Source organism: Salmo salar, chromosome ssa25 (assembly GCF_905237065.1).
Source record: "Salmo salar chromosome ssa25, Ssal_v3.1, whole genome shotgun sequence".
Lineage (NCBI taxonomy): Eukaryota > Metazoa > Chordata > Actinopteri > Salmoniformes > Salmonidae > Salmo > Salmo salar.
In genome coordinates, this window is record NC_059466.1 from 16,525,678 (window position 1) to 16,547,839 (window position 22,162).

A 22,162-nucleotide genomic window follows, 5' to 3' on the forward strand; every position below is an offset into this window, starting at 1 on the left:
CCTTTATGTTTTTAAAGACTGCAGATGTCCCTGTTCCCCAGCTCCAGTGTGGTGAATGGTGGCGGTGGAGTGAGCCCCTGTGGGTGTTTGTCCCTCGACACGGCTATTTAATCACTGGTGTCTAACACCTCATAAACCCTTCCTCCTGGGCCTGGGTCTCCTCATAAACAGCACAGCCTCTCAACCACGACACACCATCTGTCCCAAAACCCACTCTGCATATTAAAAATCTCCAAAAAAGAATATTGCCCCACCCAAAAAACACATACTAAGTAAATTAACTCTGAGATTGTGTTTTGAATAAGACTTTCCACAATGGCGTGACCGTTGAATTGTGTGTGTATCCTTGGAAGAAGCTAAACTCTGAGAGGGGACAGGGGTTACTGCATAAAGCAGCTAGTGTAGTGCACATGGATGTGTTGTCTCATTTCACCCTAATCAATAACAATCAACAGAGGGCAAATACAAACATGTTTCCCCTCTGTGACGGTGTATTGGGCGACCCCTAAAAGAGATCAAACAACTGTTAATCCTTTCAGTTTAAGCACAGACGGGACGGATATACCTGAGCGGTTCCTCCTTCAAACTCAGGTCAATGACACAGTCGGTCTTTACAGTAACTTCAATGTGTTGTTTGTATTATAAAACTAGCTTACTGCAGTGCAACTTCCAAAACACACAAACCCTGATGGCATTGGCAAACGGCCATACATGATTGTACAGACTCTAAGTGAATATCTCCATGAGTAACAAAGCAACTGTGTTTCAGTGAACAACTGGCAGAAACTAAGCTGTCACGTTGTCTTCAGCAGCGCTCTGAACTTGTCACATGTATCAGCAGCACTCTGATATTGAATTTGAATAAAGTGGTCACAGTGCCGAACTGTGAAATATCTGTGCTACTGTGGTATATTTCAGTGGCCACAAGATAAACGTTTGGAAGCCAATTACTATTTATCCATGCCAGAACAGGTGGAGGCCAATCATCCTGCAGCTCCAGCCACAGCCTCACGCTTCAGTATCAGCAGCCAAAGTCCTACCCTCAGCTCCAACCTTAACATCAGCCCAAGCCCCAGCAGCTAACTCGAGCCTCAGCCGCAGCTTTAACCCAAGCCCTTAACCCCAGCAGTCCTAAGCCCGAGTAGCACCAGCCTTACCCCCAGCCCCATGCAGCCCCAGCCCCATGCAGCCCCAGCCCCATGCAGCCCCAGCCCCATGCAGCCCCAGCCTCATGCAGCCCTGGCTTGGTTCCCTAGAGTCCTGATTATGTCTCTGCATTAAATCTGCCGGAGCGGAAGGCTATGATTTAACACAGAGATCTCAGCATAGCGGTGGTGTGTCCTGCCTGTATATCATTCCAATACCCAAGACTGATGGCACCATATGTCTGTGAAGCCCTGTCTTTGTGACTGTTATTACAATGTTTCCTGGCACAGCACATAATTGACGCGAGGTGAGAGTCTTATTGTCATTCAAATGTGACTATTATTTTCAGGTTGCTTTGATTTAACTTTGGAACAGTGAGAGAAATGTAGCAGGATCTTCCCCAGCGTTATGGCTGGCAGAGATTGAAGGAATGACAGATGCAAGCAAGGCTACGGGAACAATGGCAATGAATATTTATCACCACTCAGAAGGCTCCCCATATATCAAGTGTTTGAAATGTTCAATCCTCATATTAGACAAGGGAATAACACGTACATAGAGCAATGATGAAACAATATTCATATCTACAGTACTTTTACTTGGGAATTCTTCTTGTAGTGCTAGTGCATAATGATGAGAGACTTCAATCTTGATCCAGTGCAGCTTCACGTACAGTAGAACAAACAAACAGTTATGGTTGGTGTCATATGTTGTTTATGTGGACAATAAACTGCTGTTTTGACTCTTTCCCAAATATATATTGAATTGTAGCTATTATGTAGTTCTGTTTTACACAATTCAACACAACAGTATTACTGTATGAGAGAAATCCTTCAACATGCACATCATTTCATGTACTATACGTTACCTGTCTGGGATTTTATCTTAGCTCTAACTTCTCTAGGTCCTTAAATAGTATAATAGTGTTGTTTCAGGGGACGCATAATTACCTGTTAATGGATTCTCTCTCAGAGGGATAATTTGGTCAAGTTCCATCACAGGCAAATCAGTCCACTTTTCTCTCATTTCTAATTGAAACCCCCATGGATAGATAGTAACATTGAGAGGACAGGGCAAGACCAAATACCTGAAGAAACCAATGCTTTACAAGGAGGAGTAAGTGTGTTATAGCGTACCATGTTCAACTAATTCAAGAAATACAGTATTTTAGTGCTCTGAAATATAGCACCAAACATACTGCATTAGCATACAGTATGTCACTGTGCAGTAGTTGTGAGATCTTTAACCTTTTACTAACTCTTGCATGCAGATTCCAGTGGGAGTACAGTATACTAACGAAGGGGTTGAAGAAGGTCCAACAATAAGTGGCTTCTTTCAATTAGTTGTTGTTATAACAGCCTTTTACACGCAGTCAAATTGTCCCAGCGTGCCGTAATCAGGGTAACCCCTTTTTACATACCCTGGAATCAGTCCCTCAACGACTAGCAGTTAAGCAATACACTTGATCATGGTGCGCTCAATTTATCAAACAGGGATGCCTTGGTGGGGCAAAATAACAGAACATTGATGAAATGGTTCTAAGTTTGTGCTAGTGATTTGCCCTAGGCTAGGACTGGAGAAGTGGTGGAGCGAGAGGAGATGATTAAAGGGAAGCTCCATGCTGTTCAGAAGAACAGAGCAATCGGGGACCTGCTCTTCCCCGGCTGGCCCGGCTCTCCGGGGAAGCCTGCAAAGGCCCGGGTGTGATGGGGCCAAATGTATCTCATTAATGTATTGACAGATATGAAGAGGAGCAGGGCCTTAATGGCAACACCATTAGTTAGGATGAAGGAACGATCCATGGAAGGAGACCCTGCTAACAAGAGACGAAGAGGAACTTGGTGTGACGCTGCCTGAAATTATTCATATCAAATCCCTTGATGATTACAGCGCTGTTCCTCCAAGTAAAACATCAAATATCGCCGTATAATAGCCATATTAATAGCCATATTTATTTTTCAAATTACATGCAGTTAGTTTCAAGTTATACGTAGAGGTGAGTGGTACAGAGTGCCAGGACTCATTATGAGATAACAACTTGCGGTGGTGTTGCTTGTGGTTGTGGTGTGTGTGCATGTGCGTCTGGTGATGGGAGGGAATGTGTTATTTGGTGACTCTCATGTGAGAGCAAAACTGTCTATTTGTGGTGCGGTGCCATGGCTGTACCGCTGTACACATCTGCAAGCAGAGCAGAGTGACATCGTGACATCTTCAGGAATAGACATGATTTCCTTCCTTTTATAACTAAACACAGCTGTGAAAGAGCCTGGTGCCATGCCATCTTTACCATCCTTCTGCTGTCTGACACACAGCTCATTGTTTGACATTATCAACTATTTGTGGATAGAAAGTGCTAATTCAAGAACTGAAATAGAATAAAACACCACAACTATTTGGTGAATGACTGATCATTGGATTAAAAGGTGAGATGCAGGGCCTTCGGAAAGTATTCAGACCCCTTGACCTTTTCCAAATTTTGCTACGTTTCAGCCTTATTATAAAATGTATTAAATAAAACAAATCCTCAGCAATCTACACACAATAGCCCATAATGACAAAGCAAAAACAGTTTATTTTATTTTAGCAAATGTATTAAAAATAATAAACAGAAATACCTTATTTACAAAATTATTCAGACCCTTTGCTACGAGACTCGAAATTTAGCTCAGGTGCATCCGGTTTCCATTGATCATCCTTGAGATGTTTCTACAACTTGATTGGAGTCCACCTGTGGTAAATTCCATTGATTGGACATGATTTGGAAAGCTACACACCTGTCTATATAAGGTCCCACAGTTGACCATGCATGTCAGAGCAAGAACCAAGCCATGAGGTCGAAGGAATTGTCCGTAGAGCTCCGAGACAGGATTGTGTCAAGGCACAGATCTGGGGAAGGGTACCAAAAAATGTCTGCAGCATTGAAGGTCCCCAAGAACACAGTGACCTCCATCATTCTTAAATGGAAGAAGTTTGGAACCACCAAGACTCTTCCTAGAGCTGGCCGCCTGGCCAAACTGAGCAATCGGGGAAGAAGGGCTTTGGTCAGGGAGGTGACCAAGACCCAATGGTCACTCTGCCAGAGCTCTAAAGTTCCTCTATGGAGATGGGAGAAACTTCCAGAAAGACAACCATCACTGCAGCACTCCACCAAACAGGCCTGCATGGTAAAATAGCCAGACGGAAGCCACTCCTCAGTAAAAGGCACATGACAGCCCGCTTGGAGTTTGCCAAAAGGCACCTAAAGACTCTCAGACCATGAGAAACACGATTCTCTGGTCTGATGAAACCAAGATTGAACTGGCCTGAATGCTAAGCGTCACCTCTGGAGGAAACCTGACACCATCCCTTACGGTGTAGCATGGTGGTGGTTGCATCATGCTGTGGGGATGTTTTTCAGCTGCAGGGACTGGGAGACAAAGATGAACGGAGCAAAGTACAGAGAGATCCTTGATGAAAACCTGCTCCAGAGCTCTCAGGACCTCAGACTGGGGTGAAGGTTCACCTTCCAACAGGACAACGACCCTAAGCACACAGCCAAGACAACGCAGGAATGGCTTCAGGACAAGTCTCTGAATGTCCTTGAGTGGCCCAGCCAGAGCCCAGACTTGAACCCGATCAAACATCTCTGGAGAGACCTGAAAATAGCTGTGCAGCAACGCTCCTCATCCAACCTGACAAAGCTTGACAGGATCTGCAGAGAAGAATGGGAGAAACTCCCCAAATACAGGTGTGTCAAGCTTGTAGCGTCATACCCAAGAAGAGTCTATGCTGTAATCAGTGCAAAAGGTGCTTCAACAAAGTAATGAGTAAAGGGTCTGAATACTTATGTAAATGTTATATTTCAGTTTTTGATTTGTAATAAATTAGCAAAAATGTCTAAAAAAACCATTTTTGCTTCGTCATTATGGGGTATTGTGTGTAGATTTAATGAGAAAAAAAACATTTAATACATTTTGAAATAAGGCTGTAACGTACAAAATGTGGAAAAAGTCAAGGTGTCTGAATACCTTCCCGAAGGCACAGTACATCAAATATCTGGCAGTATTATAGAATGTGTGACGTCTACTTTTGGACTAATTCTACAACGAGAGAGAGTAGAGACTAGTATCTCCTCAGTGAGATATCCTGTGATGGAGACATGATAATAGAGACATTTGCTAACTTGTCATCCGTTTGTTCATCCTCATTTCCCTTGAAACCGCCTGGCAAATGATTTAGCATACAAGTAGCTCTAGAGACCTTGAAGTAGAAGAAAACACTAAACCGCTTGTATTAAACCCATTGTGATTTGTAACATTCTGAATGTACTCTCGGGTGGTTATCCAAGATTGCTGGCATTTGCTGAATTTGTCAGGCTACCATTTTCAACCATTACATTTGTATGCTTGAGTACCACCCTTTGTTCAGAGATTCCTAAATACACTGTCAAATAATAGGACTATCCATCTTTACACTATTTATTTTTATGTGGTTTGGGGGAAACTAACAATTATGTTAGAATCTGTGGAATCTACATAATAGCATGGCTAGAATGGATAAATGCAACCACTATAAGAATGGATATGTGGATAGGCCTACTTACTTCCATTAAGCCATATCTAAAACAAGAATGTTTCAGAGGCTTAAAGTGATTCTGCATTGCAGATGGTTTATGTATGGGTCAAGACTTTGAAAAAGGATAGAATGAAGGTTTCCAGGCTGCAGTATGACCCAGGCCACCACACCGGCATTTTACATTTGTTCCCATGCACATGGCTGCAAGTCACAAGGGATCTGAACAATATGTTTCACTTGCATGAGAGACTTCTTTCTATGAGACCCGATTCTACGAGACCTAAATCTATTATGCTCCAGAGAGAAATAGGTAAACATTATATATATACTGCTCAAAAAAATAAAGGGAACACTTAAACAACACATCCTAGATCTGAATGACAGAAATAATCTTATTAAATACTTTTTTCTTTACATAGTTGAATGTGCTGACAACAAAATCACACAAAAATAATCAATGGAAATCCAATTTATCAACCCATGGAGGTCTGGATTTGGAGTCACACTCAAAATTAAAGTGGAAAACCACACTACAGGCTGATCCAACTTTGATGTAATGTCCATAAAACAAGTCAAAATGAGGCTCAGTAGTGTGTGTGGCCTCCACGTGCCTGTATGACCTCCCTACAAGGCCTGGACATGCTCCTGATGAGGTGGCGGATGGCCTCCTGAGGGATCTCCTCCCAGACCTGGACTAAAGCATCCGCCAACTCCTGGACAGTCTGTGGTGCAACGTGGCGTTGGTGGATGGAGCGAGACATGATGTCCCAGATGTGCTCAATTGGATTCAGGTCTGGGAAACGGGCAGGCCAGTCCATAGCATCAATGCCTTCCTCTTGCAGGAACTGCTGACACACTCCAGCCACATGAGGCCTAGCATTGTCTTGCATTAGGAGGAACCCAGGGCCAACCACACCAGCATATGGTCTCACAAGGGGTCTGAGGATCTCATCTCGGTACCTAATGGCAGTCAGGCTACCTCTGGCGAGCACATGGAGGGCTGTGCGGCCCCCCAAAGAAATGCCACCCCACACCATGACTGACCCACCGCCAAACCGGTCATGTTGGAGGATGTTGCAGGCAGCAGAACGTTCTCCACGGCGTCTCCAGACTCTGTCACGTATGTCATGTGCTTAGTGTGAACCTGCTTTCATCTGTGAAGAGCACAGGGCGCCAGTGGCGAATTTGCCAATCTTGGTGTTCTCTGGCAAATGCCAAACGTCCTGCACGGTGTTGGGCTGTAAGCACAACCCCCACCTGTGGACGTCGGGCCCTCATACCACCCTCATGGAGTCTGTTTCTGACCGTTTTGAGCAGACACATGCACATTTGTGGCCTCCTGGAGGTAATTTTGCAGGGCTCTGGCAGTGCTTCTCCTGCTCCTCCTTGCACAAAGGCGGAGGTAGCGGTCCTGCTGCTGGGTTGTTGCCCTCCTACGGCCTCCTCCACGTCTCCTGATGTACTGGCCTGTCTCCTGGTAGCGCCTCCATGCTCTGGACACTACGCTGACAGACACAGCAAACCTTCTTGCCACAGCTCACATTGATGTGCCATCCTGGATGAGCTGCACTACCTGAGCCACTTGTGTGGGTTGTAGACTCCGTCTCATGCTACCACTAGAGTGAAAGCACCGCCAGCATTCAAAAGTGACCAAAACATCAGCCAGGAAGCATAGGAACTGAGAAGTGGTCTGTGGTTACCACCTGCAGAACCACTCCTTTATTGGGGATGTCTTGCTAATTGCCTATAATTTCCACCTGTTGTCTATTCCATTTGCACAACAGCATGTGAAATGTATTGTCAATCAGTGTTGCTTCCTAAGTGGACAGTTTGATTTCACAGAAGTGTGATTGACTTGGAGTTACATTGTGTTGTTTAAGTGTTCCCTTAATTTTTTTGAGCAGTGTATTATTAAACATATTATAAATATAAGTCAGACTATGAATAAAAGTAATTACAAATATAACAGGCAGCATAGAAACTACTGAGATGGAGCATGAGACCAAATTCAAAGGGCAGAATACAAGAGAAGCTGCAACAGACTGTTGTTGTGTTCCAAGATGATGCTCATCTAGCTAATGAAGATAGACTGTAGCTTGGTTTCTATGGCACTGCTCTGGAGTTATCCAATTTCCTTTACTGCACATTAGGCGCCACATCCATGCACAGCTAGAGGACTTCAGTCTCCCAAAAGCAATCAATGAGGCCAGCACAATTCATTTACATCCACACAACTGAATTAGGGCTGGCGAGCGCACGGATTTGCAAGTACATGGAAATGGACATCAGCCTATCGAGTTCCCGAAATATGAAGCAAAGAGTATAATTACACAGAAATAATCCACCGAATGGAGTTAACCAACCTCTTGCAACATCCACGTTCAGTTGTGCAACGATTTATGCTGATCGTTAGCTATCAGCATAAAGCAATAGTTAGCTAAATCCATGTTGTAATCACGTACAGTATACATTTCCAACTAAAAGGTTGTAAATGGCAACTAAACATTATTTTAAAATTCAATAAAATAACTTTTTTGCTTCCTGCTTTTTCCTGTGATTGAAAAATGACCTTGGAATACATTTCATGACAAGGACGCCCCAGGAGAAGACAATGAATAAAACAACTTATACTAAATGGCACATTAAAGGCCTGCCCTATCATCAAACAACAGCCGTTAAAGGCCCTCTCTGCCTGCCACTCTGTAGCGCCTTCATCTCCCTTAGGACGTTCAAAGATCCATTCCTCTCACAGGACTGTGATGGCGGATGGTGACAGGATGTCAGGAAATTAAGCAGTCATGGCTCACGGAGCAGGAGCCTGGAGGTGGACCTGCTCTTCAGGGCTTCCCCATAAAGCACTGCAACACAGCCAGACGACAACAGACCCTTCCTGAGTTCCTGCCATCCCTGGCTCAGCTTGCATCCTTTGACTAGCTAATTCACCGCTGAAGTCAGACACTAACTCCAAATCAAAGGACTCCTTAGCTTTGGAAACATGCGACATCACTGGGAGTGTCACTGATAATTATGATGTTATGGAAGTTAAAGGAAGACAGTGAGTGGGACGACAAAGCAGCAGAAGTGAAAGAGGGGGCCTCCCACTGGGTATCAGACACCTCTGACGGTGAATAAACAGATGGGAACAGTGACATTGATAACTGCTGCAGCTGTGGGGACTGCAGCTACTGTATGAGAGACCACAGGATCCGGGTTAATAACTGTCAGTTACCTGGCAGAAGGCTGCTTCAATGAGGGAAATACATGTTTAAGGTATCTGGAGACACCCCCGCAATCCCAAGCCTAATGCAAACTGCAGCAACCTACTGCCTTGGAGATAGCGGTTCATAAATGAATTTAGGGCTATCACATTTATCATGGCCGCTTCTGGATGGATATTTCAGTTGTCTGACTATGGTTAAAGTTAAAGAATGATAAGGTTACACTACCATGCACTGGGCCAATATGTCTGCACTCTCTGTTTTCCCAAAGCCTTTAACTTACAAGACATTATATCTTTACTGTTTTTACATTGCTTATTAAAGCATATACAGTGCATTCGGAAAGCATTCAGACCCATTGACTTTTTCCACATTTTGTTACGTTACAGACTTATTCTAACATTGACTAATGTATACATTTTTAAAAAAAGAAGGTATTTCTGTTTTTTATTTTTAATACAAACATTTCTAAAAACCTGTTTTTGCTATGTCATTATTGGGTCCCGTGTTGCTCAGTTGGTAGAGCATGGTGTTTGCAACCCCAGCGTTGTGGGTTCGATTCCCACGGGGGACCAGTACGGAGAAGGAAAAAAAAAAATGTATAAAATGTATGCGTTCACTAATGTAAGTTGCTCTGGATAAGAGCGTCTGCTAAATGACTAAAATGTAAATCTGGTATTGTGTGTAGAGTGATGAGGGGAAAAAGATATTTAATAAATTATAGAATAAGGCTGTAACGTAACTAAATGTGGAAAAAGTAAAAGGGTCTGAATACTTACACTGCAACTCATAACTATATAACCTATAACTCACAGATCAATGAAAACAACATTCTGACAGACAAAATTATTACTGTATTCAGAAAATCCCTTCTCTGTGGCCAGTGTGATTATTTTAAGACAGTCCAGCTTCACATTACATCCTAATGATGGGCATACACCTTAGCCAAATACATTGCAACTCAGTTATTCACAATTCCTGACATTTAATCCTAGTAAAAATACCCTGTCTTAGGTCAGTTAGGATCACCACTTTATTTTAAGAATGTGAAATGTCAGAATAATAGTAGAGAGAATGATTTATTTCAGCTTTTATTTCTTTCATCACATTCCCAGTGGGTCAGAAGTGTACATACACTCAATTAGTATTTGGTAGCATTGGCTTTAAATTGTTTAACATGTGTCTAATGTTTCGGATAGCCTTCCACAAGCTTCCCACAATAAGTTGGGTGAATTCTGGCCCATTCCTCCTGAGAGAGCTGGTGTAACTGAGTCAGGTTTGTAGGCCTCTTGCTCGCACATGCTTTTTCAGTTCTGCCCACACATTTTCTATAGGATTGAGGTCAGGGCTTTGTGATGGCCACTCTACTTTGTTGTCCTTAAGCCATTTTGCCACAACTTTGGAAGTATGCTTGGGGTCATTGTCCATTTGGAAGACCCATTTGCAACCAAGCTTTAACTTCCTGACTGATGTCTTGAGATGTTGCTTCAATATATCCACATAATTTCCCTGATGATGCCATCTATTTTGTGAAGTGCACCAGTCCCTCCTGCAGCAAAGCACCCCAACAACATGATGCTGCCACCCCCGTGCTTCACGGTTGGGATGGTATTCTGCGGCTTGCAAGCCTCCCCCTTTTTCCTCCAAACATAATGATGGTCATTACGGCCAAACAGTTCTATTTTTGTTTCATCAGACCAGAGGACATTTCTCCAAAAAGTACAATCTTTTTCCCCATGTGCAGTTGCAAACCGTAGTCTGGCTTTTTTATGGCAGTTTTGGAGCAGTGGCTTCTTCCTTGCTGAGTGGCCTTTCAGGTTATGTTGATATAGGACTCGTTTTACTGTGGATATAGGTATTTTTGTACCTGTTTCCTTCAGCATCTTCACAAGGTCCTTTGCTGTTGTTCTGAGATTGATTTGCACTTTTCGCACCAAAGTACGTTCATCTCTAGGAGACAGAACGCATCTCCTTCCTGAGCGGTATGATGGCTGCATAGTCCCATGGTGTTTATACTTGCGTACTATTGTTTGTACAGATGAACGTGGTACCTTCAGGCGTTTGGAAATTGCTCCCAAGGATGAACCAGACTTGTGGAGGTCTACAATTTTTTTCTGAGGTCTTGGCTGATTTCTTTTGATTTTCCCATGATGTCAAGCAAAGAGACACTGAGTTTGAAGGTAGGCCTTGAAATACATCCACAGGTACAACTCCAATTGACTCAAATGATGTCAATTAGCCTATCAGAAGCTTCTAAAGCCATGACATCATTTTCTGGAATTTTCCAAGCTGTTTAAAGGCACAGTCAACTTAGTGTATGTAAACTTCTGACCCACTGGAATTGTGATATAATCTCTCTGCAAACAATTGTTGGAAAAATTACTTGTGTCATGCACTAAGTAGATGTCCTAACCGACTTGCCAAAGCTATAGTTTGTTAACAAGAAATTTGTTGAGTGGTTGAAAAACGAGTTTTAATGACTCCAACCTAAGTGTATGTAAACTACCAACTTCAACGGTATGTTAAAAAGCAGCTTTTCTCTGTTGAAATGGTGTAGGTGTACCCCAACAATAGAATGGTTTGGGCGTATACCGGTTATTAAAAATATTAATGCAAGTAGACCGCTGATTGGCAAACTCATCCTACTTTAGACCGCTGATTGGCCAGCTCATCCTTCTTTAGACCACTGATTGGCCAGCTCATCCTTCTCAGGGAGATGCCATCATGTTTAAGCACCAGCTGTCAGAGCAGCTCACAGATTACTGCACCTGTACATAGCCCATCTATAATTTAGCCCAAACAACTACCTCTTCCCCTACAGTATTTATTTATTTTGCTCCTTTGCACCCCATTATTTCTATTTCTACTTTGCACTTTCTTCCTCTGCAAATCTACCATTCCAGTGTTTTACTTGCTATATTGTATTTACTTCGCCATGATGGCCTTTTTTGCCTTTACCTCCCTTATCTCACCTCATTTGCTCACTTTGTATATAGACTTATTTTTCTACTATATTATTGACTATATGTTTGTTTTACTCCATGCGTAACTCTGTGTTGTTGTATGTGTCAAACTGCTTGCTTTATCTTGGCCAGGTCACAATTGTAAATGAGAACTTGTTCTCAACTTGCCTACCTGGTTAAATAAAGGTGAAAAAAAATATATATATATATGTTCTATGAGGAAATAGCCATGCATTTTTTAATCTGTCTGTTTGAGATACAAGTTTGAGGTGGGGTTTTGGAACAATATTTTCTCCAATTTATGCTTTGGCCACAAATACGAGTATAGGATGAGTCAACAACATTAACAACACTTGGATATGAGTTAACAGAATTTGAACTTTTTAAAGTGAGACTTTCATTGGGTAGTTACTTTAACATTCAGCCTCTCGTCACCACCACTACAGTTCACAGCTTTATTATTGAAAGAACTCTATGGTATCATGAAACTGAGAGAGGACGGCTGTCTCTAGAAAGCTACTGTACTCTAGCAACTTTTTATGGAGCCAGTAGAAACTGACTGTGAACCAGCCAGCACAGCAGAGAACTAGACACCCCCTGACTACAGTGCACATGGATCCTCATAATGGAGACCCTCATCAGGTGTCCTTGTCTAGCCATCAGATGTCCATAATCAACCTCTGTCACTCAACTCAACATCTAGAGGGAATCTCCAAGCGGGCTAATTGCCCAGTTATTCATGAGGCAGTCTGGAGGCCTCATTTCACTCTGTCTGCCATTTGAGCAACCACCCAGACACCACCACCACCAACCAACACCCCTCTCAGAGTTCTCCTCTGCCAAGCTCTGATGGAGTAGGTCACCTGGTTATTGCCTGGGCTCCTCCAGGAGTTGACTCCATTAGCTAAGGCAATGTGAGGTCTCTGCTGTGTCTGTATAGATATAGTGGGTAAGGGAGAAAAAACATGGACCGGCCTCTAGGGAAGAGTCCTCACTACCTGAAGGAACCGTAGCTCCTTCAACTCCCTCGTCTACAGCGCCGGTCTTGGTGGTACACCTGACTACTAATACAATGTTTAACAGCCAATACTGTTACGGAAGACCATAAAACACTGAGGCCATGATCAAGGTCTCAACAGCTCCACAAATACATTGCTTTGTAAATCAAACACAGACTACTCCGTAATAACATAAAAAGGTTATTTGAAAGTTGACTCTTTTGGGAGTAGTATCTGAGACAGTGGCTGAGATGGAATATATATCAGGTTTACCGTTGGGCTTTGGATGTCACTGTACTTGTTTACAACAGTAGTTGCCAGGTAATATACAACCATACCTCGTCTATGGAAACTATGAGTCTGTAATTCTTCTTTTTTAGTGACAAAACATTAGGAAGTATGGCATAGGAGACAAGATGTGACAAAAGGGCCCCACACAAAATGATTTAGGTTAAGAGTAGAATTCATAAAGCTTACACTGTGTTGCATTGCACTCCAGACAGTCCTCTGGTAAGCAGCATAGCAATGGGAAAGAGAAGCATTTTAATTAAATAAAGTGAGACAGTGGAGGAGGAAAGAGGGAGGTACACAAAGACATTACGTCCGAATGCATACATCCAAAGACATCAGACTCCTTTAAAAAGAGCTAAGAGGAGGAACAAAGTTAAGGGAAATCATAATTACTATTCATTAATGAAATTGATGGAAGAAAATGTATATTTTCTTATAATGGGATTCTGGCTTTAGCCCGAAGCCATGCAGAAAATTATTTTCTCAATCCATTTAAGGATATTATTTTTCTGAGTTAGAAAACAATGTGGTGACTTTCAATTGAGTCCATAATTAAAATAGTGCAGTCCCACTATACAGGTGTAGGATTTTAATATGATCAGCAGGAAATGCAAACGTATAGTGTTTTCAAAGTTTAAAAAGGCTTCTAAAGTTTGTAATTTACTTTAAAGAATGTCAGAGTTGATTTGCCCTAACAAAAAATGTATTAACCCCTACAACAATGTCCATTAATTCACATTTCCTGTTGCTGCAGGATTATTTTTCTGCTGTGAGAAACTGGTCAAATAAGATCCTACATCTGTACATCAAACAAACAAATATTGAATACATTCAAAATGAAGTGTTTGAGGATTATTGAGAGAAACATATTTAACCTTGGTTTTTGGTCTCGTACAAAAATAGCACTGCATGATAGTGACAGACTTTTCAAATCGGTCAATTTGACAAGCCTTAACTCCTGGCTCTCACATTACCATCTGCATGCAGAGAGAGAGAGAGAGAGAGAGAGAGAGAGAGAGAGAGAGAGAGAGAGAGAGAGAGAGAGAGAGAGAGAGAGAGAGAGAGAGAGAGAGAGAGAGAGAGAGAGAGAGAGAGAGAGAGAGAGAGAGAGAGAGAGAGAGAGGGAAAGAGAGGGAGAAGAGCGAGAGAGAGGGGACTGTAGTAAGGATAATCCATGATGAGAAATGTCCCTCACCTGAATTGGACTGTCAGCTATATGTTGACCTCTACCCTTAGCAAAACATCAAGTTAGGTGTCACTGTCAAGGTTGTATGAGATGAAAATCGGAAAAACAAGATCTAATGAAACAAAACAAAGCTAATCTGATCGAAAGCAAAGGTTTACTTTATACAGCAAACACCTGACTTTGTCAATCTCACAAATTCCATTAATCTTTTCTGTCTTATTTGTGAGGTACACATAGACAGGAAGGGCACAGGATGCTGCACACTTCTCTTTGCCCTCCCGGGTAAAGCTGATGATTTGTTAACAAACACGGATCGATAAAGAGAGAGTGAGTGAGGCCTGAACGGAGGACGAGCACAAATAATTAATTTCCGGCTCCGGGGGCCCTACCATGGCAAATCACCAGCTTTAATAAACAGTGTCAAGGCAGAAAGACAAATGATGTTTACTCTGAAGCAGTGGTCCTGTGGGCTGTGAGTGGGCTATGTGTGTCTCTGCTTTTCCTTACCAGTCTGTCCAGGCTGGTGCCAGCTGCAGTGGTGGGCCGCTCCTCTGGGCTGTAGGGCCTGAAGCGGGCGTTGAACACATCCGAGACTCCCCGGGTAGACCTGCCGCCCATTCCTGAGGGCTTTGGTTGGCCGCAGCCTTGAAAAACCTGCAATTACACAGAGAAGAACATCCAACTGTTGGATTGCGAGAGGAGCTAGAATTACTTGGGATGTGGAAAAGAGGGAAAACACAATGTTTTGTTAAGGCCTTGTGGATCCTACAGCCCCCACATTACCAACATGACAGTGCTCAAAGTCACATTGATCTAACCAGAGCCGACAGGTTTTTCAACTGGTGCAAGACCAGCCATATATAATATCATGGAGTTAACTTTTTAATGGATTATGGGCAATTCACCACATATTCTTTAAAGATAAACAAAGCTGCGTCTGCATCGTGAGAAAGCCAACAGAGCATTTAGCCTTGAACGAGAGCGAGCACCCAACATTGCGTAGGCTGAAGAATCTCTTCACAACCACTTCAGTTTTTTTTGCAATGACTACAATTTTGTGGGCAAAGGAAAATGCAGTAAAACACTGGAAACACATTAACTACTGTTAGTTGAACTAAGATTATCTGACCATAGAGAAACATGTAATTCAAATACAAAGACCTAAAATTTGATATAATTAGAATGGGTAGCAATACACACCTAAAACATGATCCAGTTGGTTTACAAATATAAACTGTATGTGACAGAATACAGATGTGCCATCCTGCCCTTGTTCTCTACTCCCACATTAAGTCTGTAATGCCATAAACTTTTAATTTGTGTGTTATTGGACTCTACCCAGCAAACCGGGAACATTCCCAGAACATTAGCTAAGATTCCCATTAAGTTCAAAGAATGTTTTTGATAACGAAATCATTTTCTTAAATGTATACATTTTTTTTACGAAATATCCTTGGAATGTTCTAGCATTCACTAAAATGTTACAACCACCACAGGACATTCCTCAAAAGTTCCAACTCAGGAGGCGTGCATACCATCCACCGCTTCCAAGTATATCACTCGCTAATGTTCAATCTCTGAATAATAATGTAGATGAGCTCAGGGCGAGGATCTCCTTCCAGAAAGACATCAGGGATTGTAACATACTCTGTTTCACGGAAACATGGCTCTCTGGGGATATACTGTCACCATCCATACAGCCATCTGGGTTCTCAGTACATCGCGCAGACAGGAATAGAGAACTCTCCAGGAAGAAGAAAGGCGGGGGTGTATGTTTCATGATTAAACACTCATGGAGTGATTGTGATAACATACAGAAACTCAAGTCCTTTTGTTCACCCGACCTAGAATACCTCACAATCAAATGCCAACGGTATTACCTCCCAAGATAATTAGCTTTGGTTATAGTCACAGCCGTGTATATTCCCTTCAAGCCGATACGACGAAGGACCTCAAATAACTACACTGGACTTTATGTAAACTGGAAACCACATATCCTGAGGCCGCATTTATTGTAGCTGGGGATTTTAACAAAGCAAATTTGAAGAAAACACTACCGAAGTTCTACCAACACATTGATTGTAATACTTGCGCTGGCAAAACATTGGACCACTGCTACTCAACTTTTCTAAAAGTCTAAGGCCCTCCCCATGCGCAGACCATCTGGCTGGAGTGTTTATGGACATATTCAATTTCTCCCTATCCCAGTCTGCTGTCCCCACTTGCTTCAAGATTTCCACCATTGTTCCTTTACCCAAGAAAGCAACGGTAACTGAACTAAATTACTATCGCCCTGTATCAGTGCTTTGAGAGCCTAGTTAAGGATCATATCACCTCTACCTTACCTTACCTGACACCCTAAATCCACTTCAATTTGCTTACCACCCCAATAAAGACACAGACGATGCAATCGCCATCGCACTGCACACTGCCCTATCCCATCTAGACAAGAGGAAAACCTATGTAAGAATGCTGTTCATTGACTATAGCTCAGCATTCAGCACCGTAGTACCCACCAAGCTCATCATTAAGCTCGGGGCCCTGGGTCTGAACCCCGCCTTGTGCAACTGGGTCCTGGAGGAGCTGCCCCAAGGTGGTGAAGGTAGGAAACAACACCTCCACTTTGCTGATCCTCAACACAGGGGCCCCACAAGGGTGCGTGCTCAGCCCCCTCCTGTACTCCTTGTTCACCCATGACTGCGTGGCCATGCACGCCTCCAACTCAATCATCAAGTTATCTTAAGGCCATCATACTGTTAAATAGCCATCACTAGCCTGCTTCCACCCAGTTACGCAACCCTGCACATTAGAGGCTGCTGCCCTATATACATAGATTTGGAATCACTGGCCACTTTAATAATGGAACACTAGTCACTTTAATCATGTTTAAATAATGTTTACATACTGCTTTATTCATCTTGTATGTATATACTGTATTCTATTCTACTGTATTTTAGTCAATGCCACTCCAACATTGCTCAAAACATTGCTTAATTCCAATCTTTTACTTTTAGATACTACCGCACTATTGGAGCTAGGAACACAAGCATTTCGCTTCACCCACAATAACATCTGCTAAATATGTGTACGTGACCAATACAATTTGATTTGATGATATGAAGTTCTCATTAAGTTTCCCGGTAATGTAATACATTTAAAAAAAATACATGTATTTAACCTTTATTTAACTAGGCAAGCCAGTTAAGAACAAATTCTTATTTACAATGACGGCCTACACCGGCCAAACCCGGACGACGCTGGGCCAATTGTGTGCCACCCTATGGGACTCCCAATCACAGCCAGATGTGATACAGCCTGGATTTGAACCAGGTACTATAGTGACACCTCTAGCACTGAGATGCAGTGACTTAGACCGCTGTGCCACTCAGGAGCAGTAATAAGACAATGTACCAGTAATGCAAAATAGAACATTTGTTAAGTTATGGCAAATGTTCTAATAACATAAAAACTGTCCAGTCGTTTTGCTGATGATTATACAATGTTTGTATAAAACATTCACCTGATGTTTGCATTACTGGTACATTGTGTTATTACATTACCTGGAAACCTAATGATAACTTTTGGGCAATCCAGTCAGAAATGCAGAATTTAGACTAACTGTAATGAATCAAACATTGTCTAAAAATGTACTGTTAAACTTTTTAAAAAACGCACCCGATATAATTTCTACTTTGAGACGGTTGATATGGCCCCCCTGTCTTATTTTTCATGATCTGAAAAGCAAAAGTGATCCTAGATCATCACTCATAGTCTTGGATACTCATAGTCTTGGATACTCATAGGCTTCTCTGGTGGCGTAGAGAATAAAAGACCTGGCTTGGGATCCAAGTATTGCAGGTTCCAAGTACCCCACATGTGCAGATTGAAAACATATGAAATGTAAGAAATATAGTAGGTGTTTGCATGATTAAATGCTCTTCAAATGTCCTATGAATGAAATGAAAATGCCATATGTCTATATCACCTACAATACAGTCCTCAAATGAGAATTGCCATTAAATCTGCAGAGAAATATAATGGGGATGTATTCCAATCTGCTATAAGGAACTACAGATTTGCATGCTGAGAATGTTTCGGTAATATTAGGTCAAACTTAAATATAGCATTTTCTAAATGTTATTGAAATGGAATATTATGTTTAACCTAAAACAAATATGCTATGAAAGTCATATAAAATGACTTATTTGGAAATGGTGGAACATTGTGCAACATTGTGGGAATGTTCTGTGCAACCTATGTAAATATCACAATAATATTATTGCAAAATACCCAGACAACTCCCATATGGTGTGGGAACCTTTAAAGAACTTAGACCAGGTGTTCTTCTTACAACATTATAGGAATGTCCTACGCAACCTAACTTAAAACATTGTATGAATGTCATCACAACTGAACATATTTTGTGTTTTGAGAACGTGTCTCTTGTAATGTTCCCGCACTGTTCCCACAACCTAATTATGTAAATGTTCTGGTAACCTTTAAGTAGTACCCAGCGTTGTATGAGATCTTCAGTTTCTTGGCAATTTCTTGCATGGAATAGCCTTCATTTCTCAGAACAAGAATAGACTGACGAGTTTCAGGAGAAAGTTCTTTGTTTCTGGCCATTTTGAGCCTGTAATCGAACCCACAAATGCTAATGCTCCATATACTCAGATAGTCTAAACAAGGCCCGTTTTATTGCTTCTTTAATCAGAACAACAGTTTTCAGCTGTGCTAACATAATTGCAAAAGGGTTTTCTAATGACCAATTAGCCTTTTAAAATGATAAACTTGGATTAGCTAACACAACGTGCCATTGGAACACAGGCGTGACGGTTGCTGATAATGGCCCTCTGTATTCCTACGTAGATATTCCATAAAAAAAATCTGTCGTTTCCAGCTACAATAGTCATTTACAACATTAACAATGTCTGCACTGTATTTGTGATCAATTTGATGTTATTATAATGGACAGAAAATGTGCCCCAGACCACAAACTTTTGAACGGTAGTGTATCTCATTCTGGAAATTCTTTGAAGAACAGATTAAATGTGTTCTTGGAACATTCTTGCAACATCAGACAAATGTTTTATACAGTCATCAGCACGACCGGACAGTTTTTGTGTTATGAGAACTTTTTCCTAACAAATGCTCTCGGAGCTTTCACAGAAACAATTTTGGTTTTCTGGGAAGACACTTTGTTGGCTTCTGGGAATCAGTTTGACTAATTTGGTTGACATACCCTGTAGGAGACTTGGACACTGTTATCTTGCATATTCATGATGGCCTCCGAAATCTTGACATCAATGGGTTCCATGACAGACTCGATGTTGAAGGGTCCCTCCAGCCTCTGTGCCACCAGCAACATGGCATCTGTCGAGAGAGAGAGACAGAGTGAGAGTGAGAGCGCGCATGAGATTGAACACACGCGTGTGAGAGAGAGAGAGAGAGAGAGAGAGAGATAGAGAGAGAGAGAAAGAGAGGAATTTAGCCATAATGACTGCCAAAGGCTTGAGTTGGAAGACTTATGTGTCCAGAGAAAGCAGATTTTCGTCCATTTGCATTCAATGCTTTGCCTTGGTATCACTAAGACAATTCATGTATCACTTCAGCAAAATGTATTTGTATATTTATGCAACATGCAAAACACCTTTATAATTTGCTATTTGTCAATATTCATCATTAACTGTCATACTTGTCTAAGAAAGAAGTAGCATCTCATCACAGCGTCTCATCATAACAAATTGTTATACTGTATGTGGTTGGCACTTGAAATAAATTACCGCATCCAATCACAGCAATACATAATTATGTATCATGAATGCTTCTGGGGGTATATTCAATTTCTATGTAGATCAACTCAATAGATTCAATATAAATGGAGTTATACGAAATAAAAATAACAGTGATGATTAGTTGTTGATTTAATCGAATTTCTCAAAGCGAAGAAAATTGAGGTCTTATTTACTTTCGCTCCGGGCACGGATGCTATAAGGTCACCACCTCATTAATATCACTGTGTAGACTAAAACCATACGGCAACATCTGAACTGTATATGATTATCACAACACCGCATTTACTTACAGCATTTTAATCACCCCACACGGGTCTGGAATTATAATAATATCATATGATCCTTGAACCAAAGAGATCAATGATGTCCAATTCAGAAGAATTATTGTCCAACATACAGTATCGCACTGTCTTTCTTATTAATTATACTGTATAAGAACATTTCCTGATTCTCATTGCGGTCTTAGCCCTCCGGAGTTGCCCTTTACAAAACCATGGGCTAATTGTTATTGTCATGGAACAGAGCTGCTGTGCTCTATCTTGGGGGGATATCCATGTTAATGTGGGACTGGGACTGTCTGTCTCTCTGTGTAATGACAGTTTGGAGTGGGAGTGGAGATCCACAGGCATATGGGGACCTGGCGAGCTAGCAGCCCCAAAGGGGAACAGCGAGGCCTGGGTAACACTGCTCTAGGGCTCTTGTAGAACTTCTCAGTCATGCCCAGGCAGTCTCAGCCAGTAGACCTCCCAGGACAGGACCTCACCACCCACACGCTGTCATAATTACCCTGTCATTACCTATCTACTGAATTAAGTAATCATTTCATTTATGGCATGGAAAACCATTGACCACAAGTCATAAATTGATATGCATTACCATGATGTTTTTTCCAGGTGTGTAACCTTCCCAACATCACAGGTCACTTGTTGTTAAAATACATAAAAAATTGGTTCTATGATGCGGCTTTGTGTTGTAATACAAATCCTTTGGCTTGCTGCCACAGTCTCCTCTTCATCATTCAATAAGCTGTTTTTGAGAACATTTGTTGATTACCATGCTCAAATGGCAGAACTACAATAGACTGTAATCATAACAAGATGAACAATTTGTTGACGCATTATTTTCCATAAACATTGAAATTACTGGTTTGGAAATCATTGCTTACTTATATAAAACTATGTAAAAAGGGAAGCTTTGATGATTTCTCTTGATTTCAAATAAGTTATAATCGTGAAACTCCCAGTCTCCCATAACTACTTTAGATGTTTGCAGAATGAGGCCACAGTGGTCTTTGGGGACCTGCTATCACTAATGGTAAGGAGAAGAGCTGGCTGGGCAACGTTACCTCAGTTATCTCTGGTGCCATTTCCTTCCAATTATGTCTGAAGCAGGCTCTTTGAAGAGCACTTGTGTTTGTTTACAATGGGGCGGCAGATAGCCTGTGATGCTGGGTTAGAAATCCATCAGCACACTGGCTAAGGTCAGGGGTCAGGGACTAACTAGGTTTATTTTGGTTTCCTAGCTGCAGTCTGTTAAGTATCCACAAGCAAAATGAAGTTCACCTTATATTTTCATAGGATGTGGATCCGGATGTCTTAAGGCAATGACACGTTACGTTCAAAGAACGTATGTCAACAAAGCTTTAGGTACACACACTGCTAAATCTAACAATGTCAGTATCCAAGCTAATAATGTAAATGTAATCTGAATGCATGCAGCAGGCCTCAGGTATGATGTACAGAAAAATAACGGTCACACACTCAAATTCAAATGTTCAAAAAGTGACAATCCAGGTCAGAGCAGCCAGTGGTGAGCTCCTCCACAGATCTCCCATGCAGAGAGTGAATGGAGTTGCCTTCAGCAGCACAAGGGAAGATGGCAATCTTTCCCAGCCATGTGGAGTTAAGATATGTTTATCAGATGGGCACTACAAACACAGGGAGCCCAGGATGCAGCGCCTCATCCCACACAATCCCCAAAGAGAGAGACAGACAGAGAGAGACAGAGCGAG

The 22,162-nt window shown here is 41.9% G+C and overlaps 1 protein-coding gene across 1 annotated transcript in view; it reads right to left on the reverse strand.

Annotated features, from left to right (window-relative positions):
* The window catches only part of LOC106586272 (glypican-6), a 122,267-nt gene that overhangs the window by 16,832 nt on the left and 83,273 nt on the right, over positions 1-22,162 (reverse strand). The window contains exons 5-6 of the mRNA XM_014173395.2: positions 19,599-19,729; positions 14,864-15,010 (exon numbers count right to left, since the gene is read on the reverse strand). Coding sequence (XP_014028870.1) covers positions 14,864-15,010; positions 19,599-19,729 — 278 coding nt within the window. The remainder of the gene's footprint in view (positions 1-14,863; positions 15,011-19,598; positions 19,730-22,162) is intronic.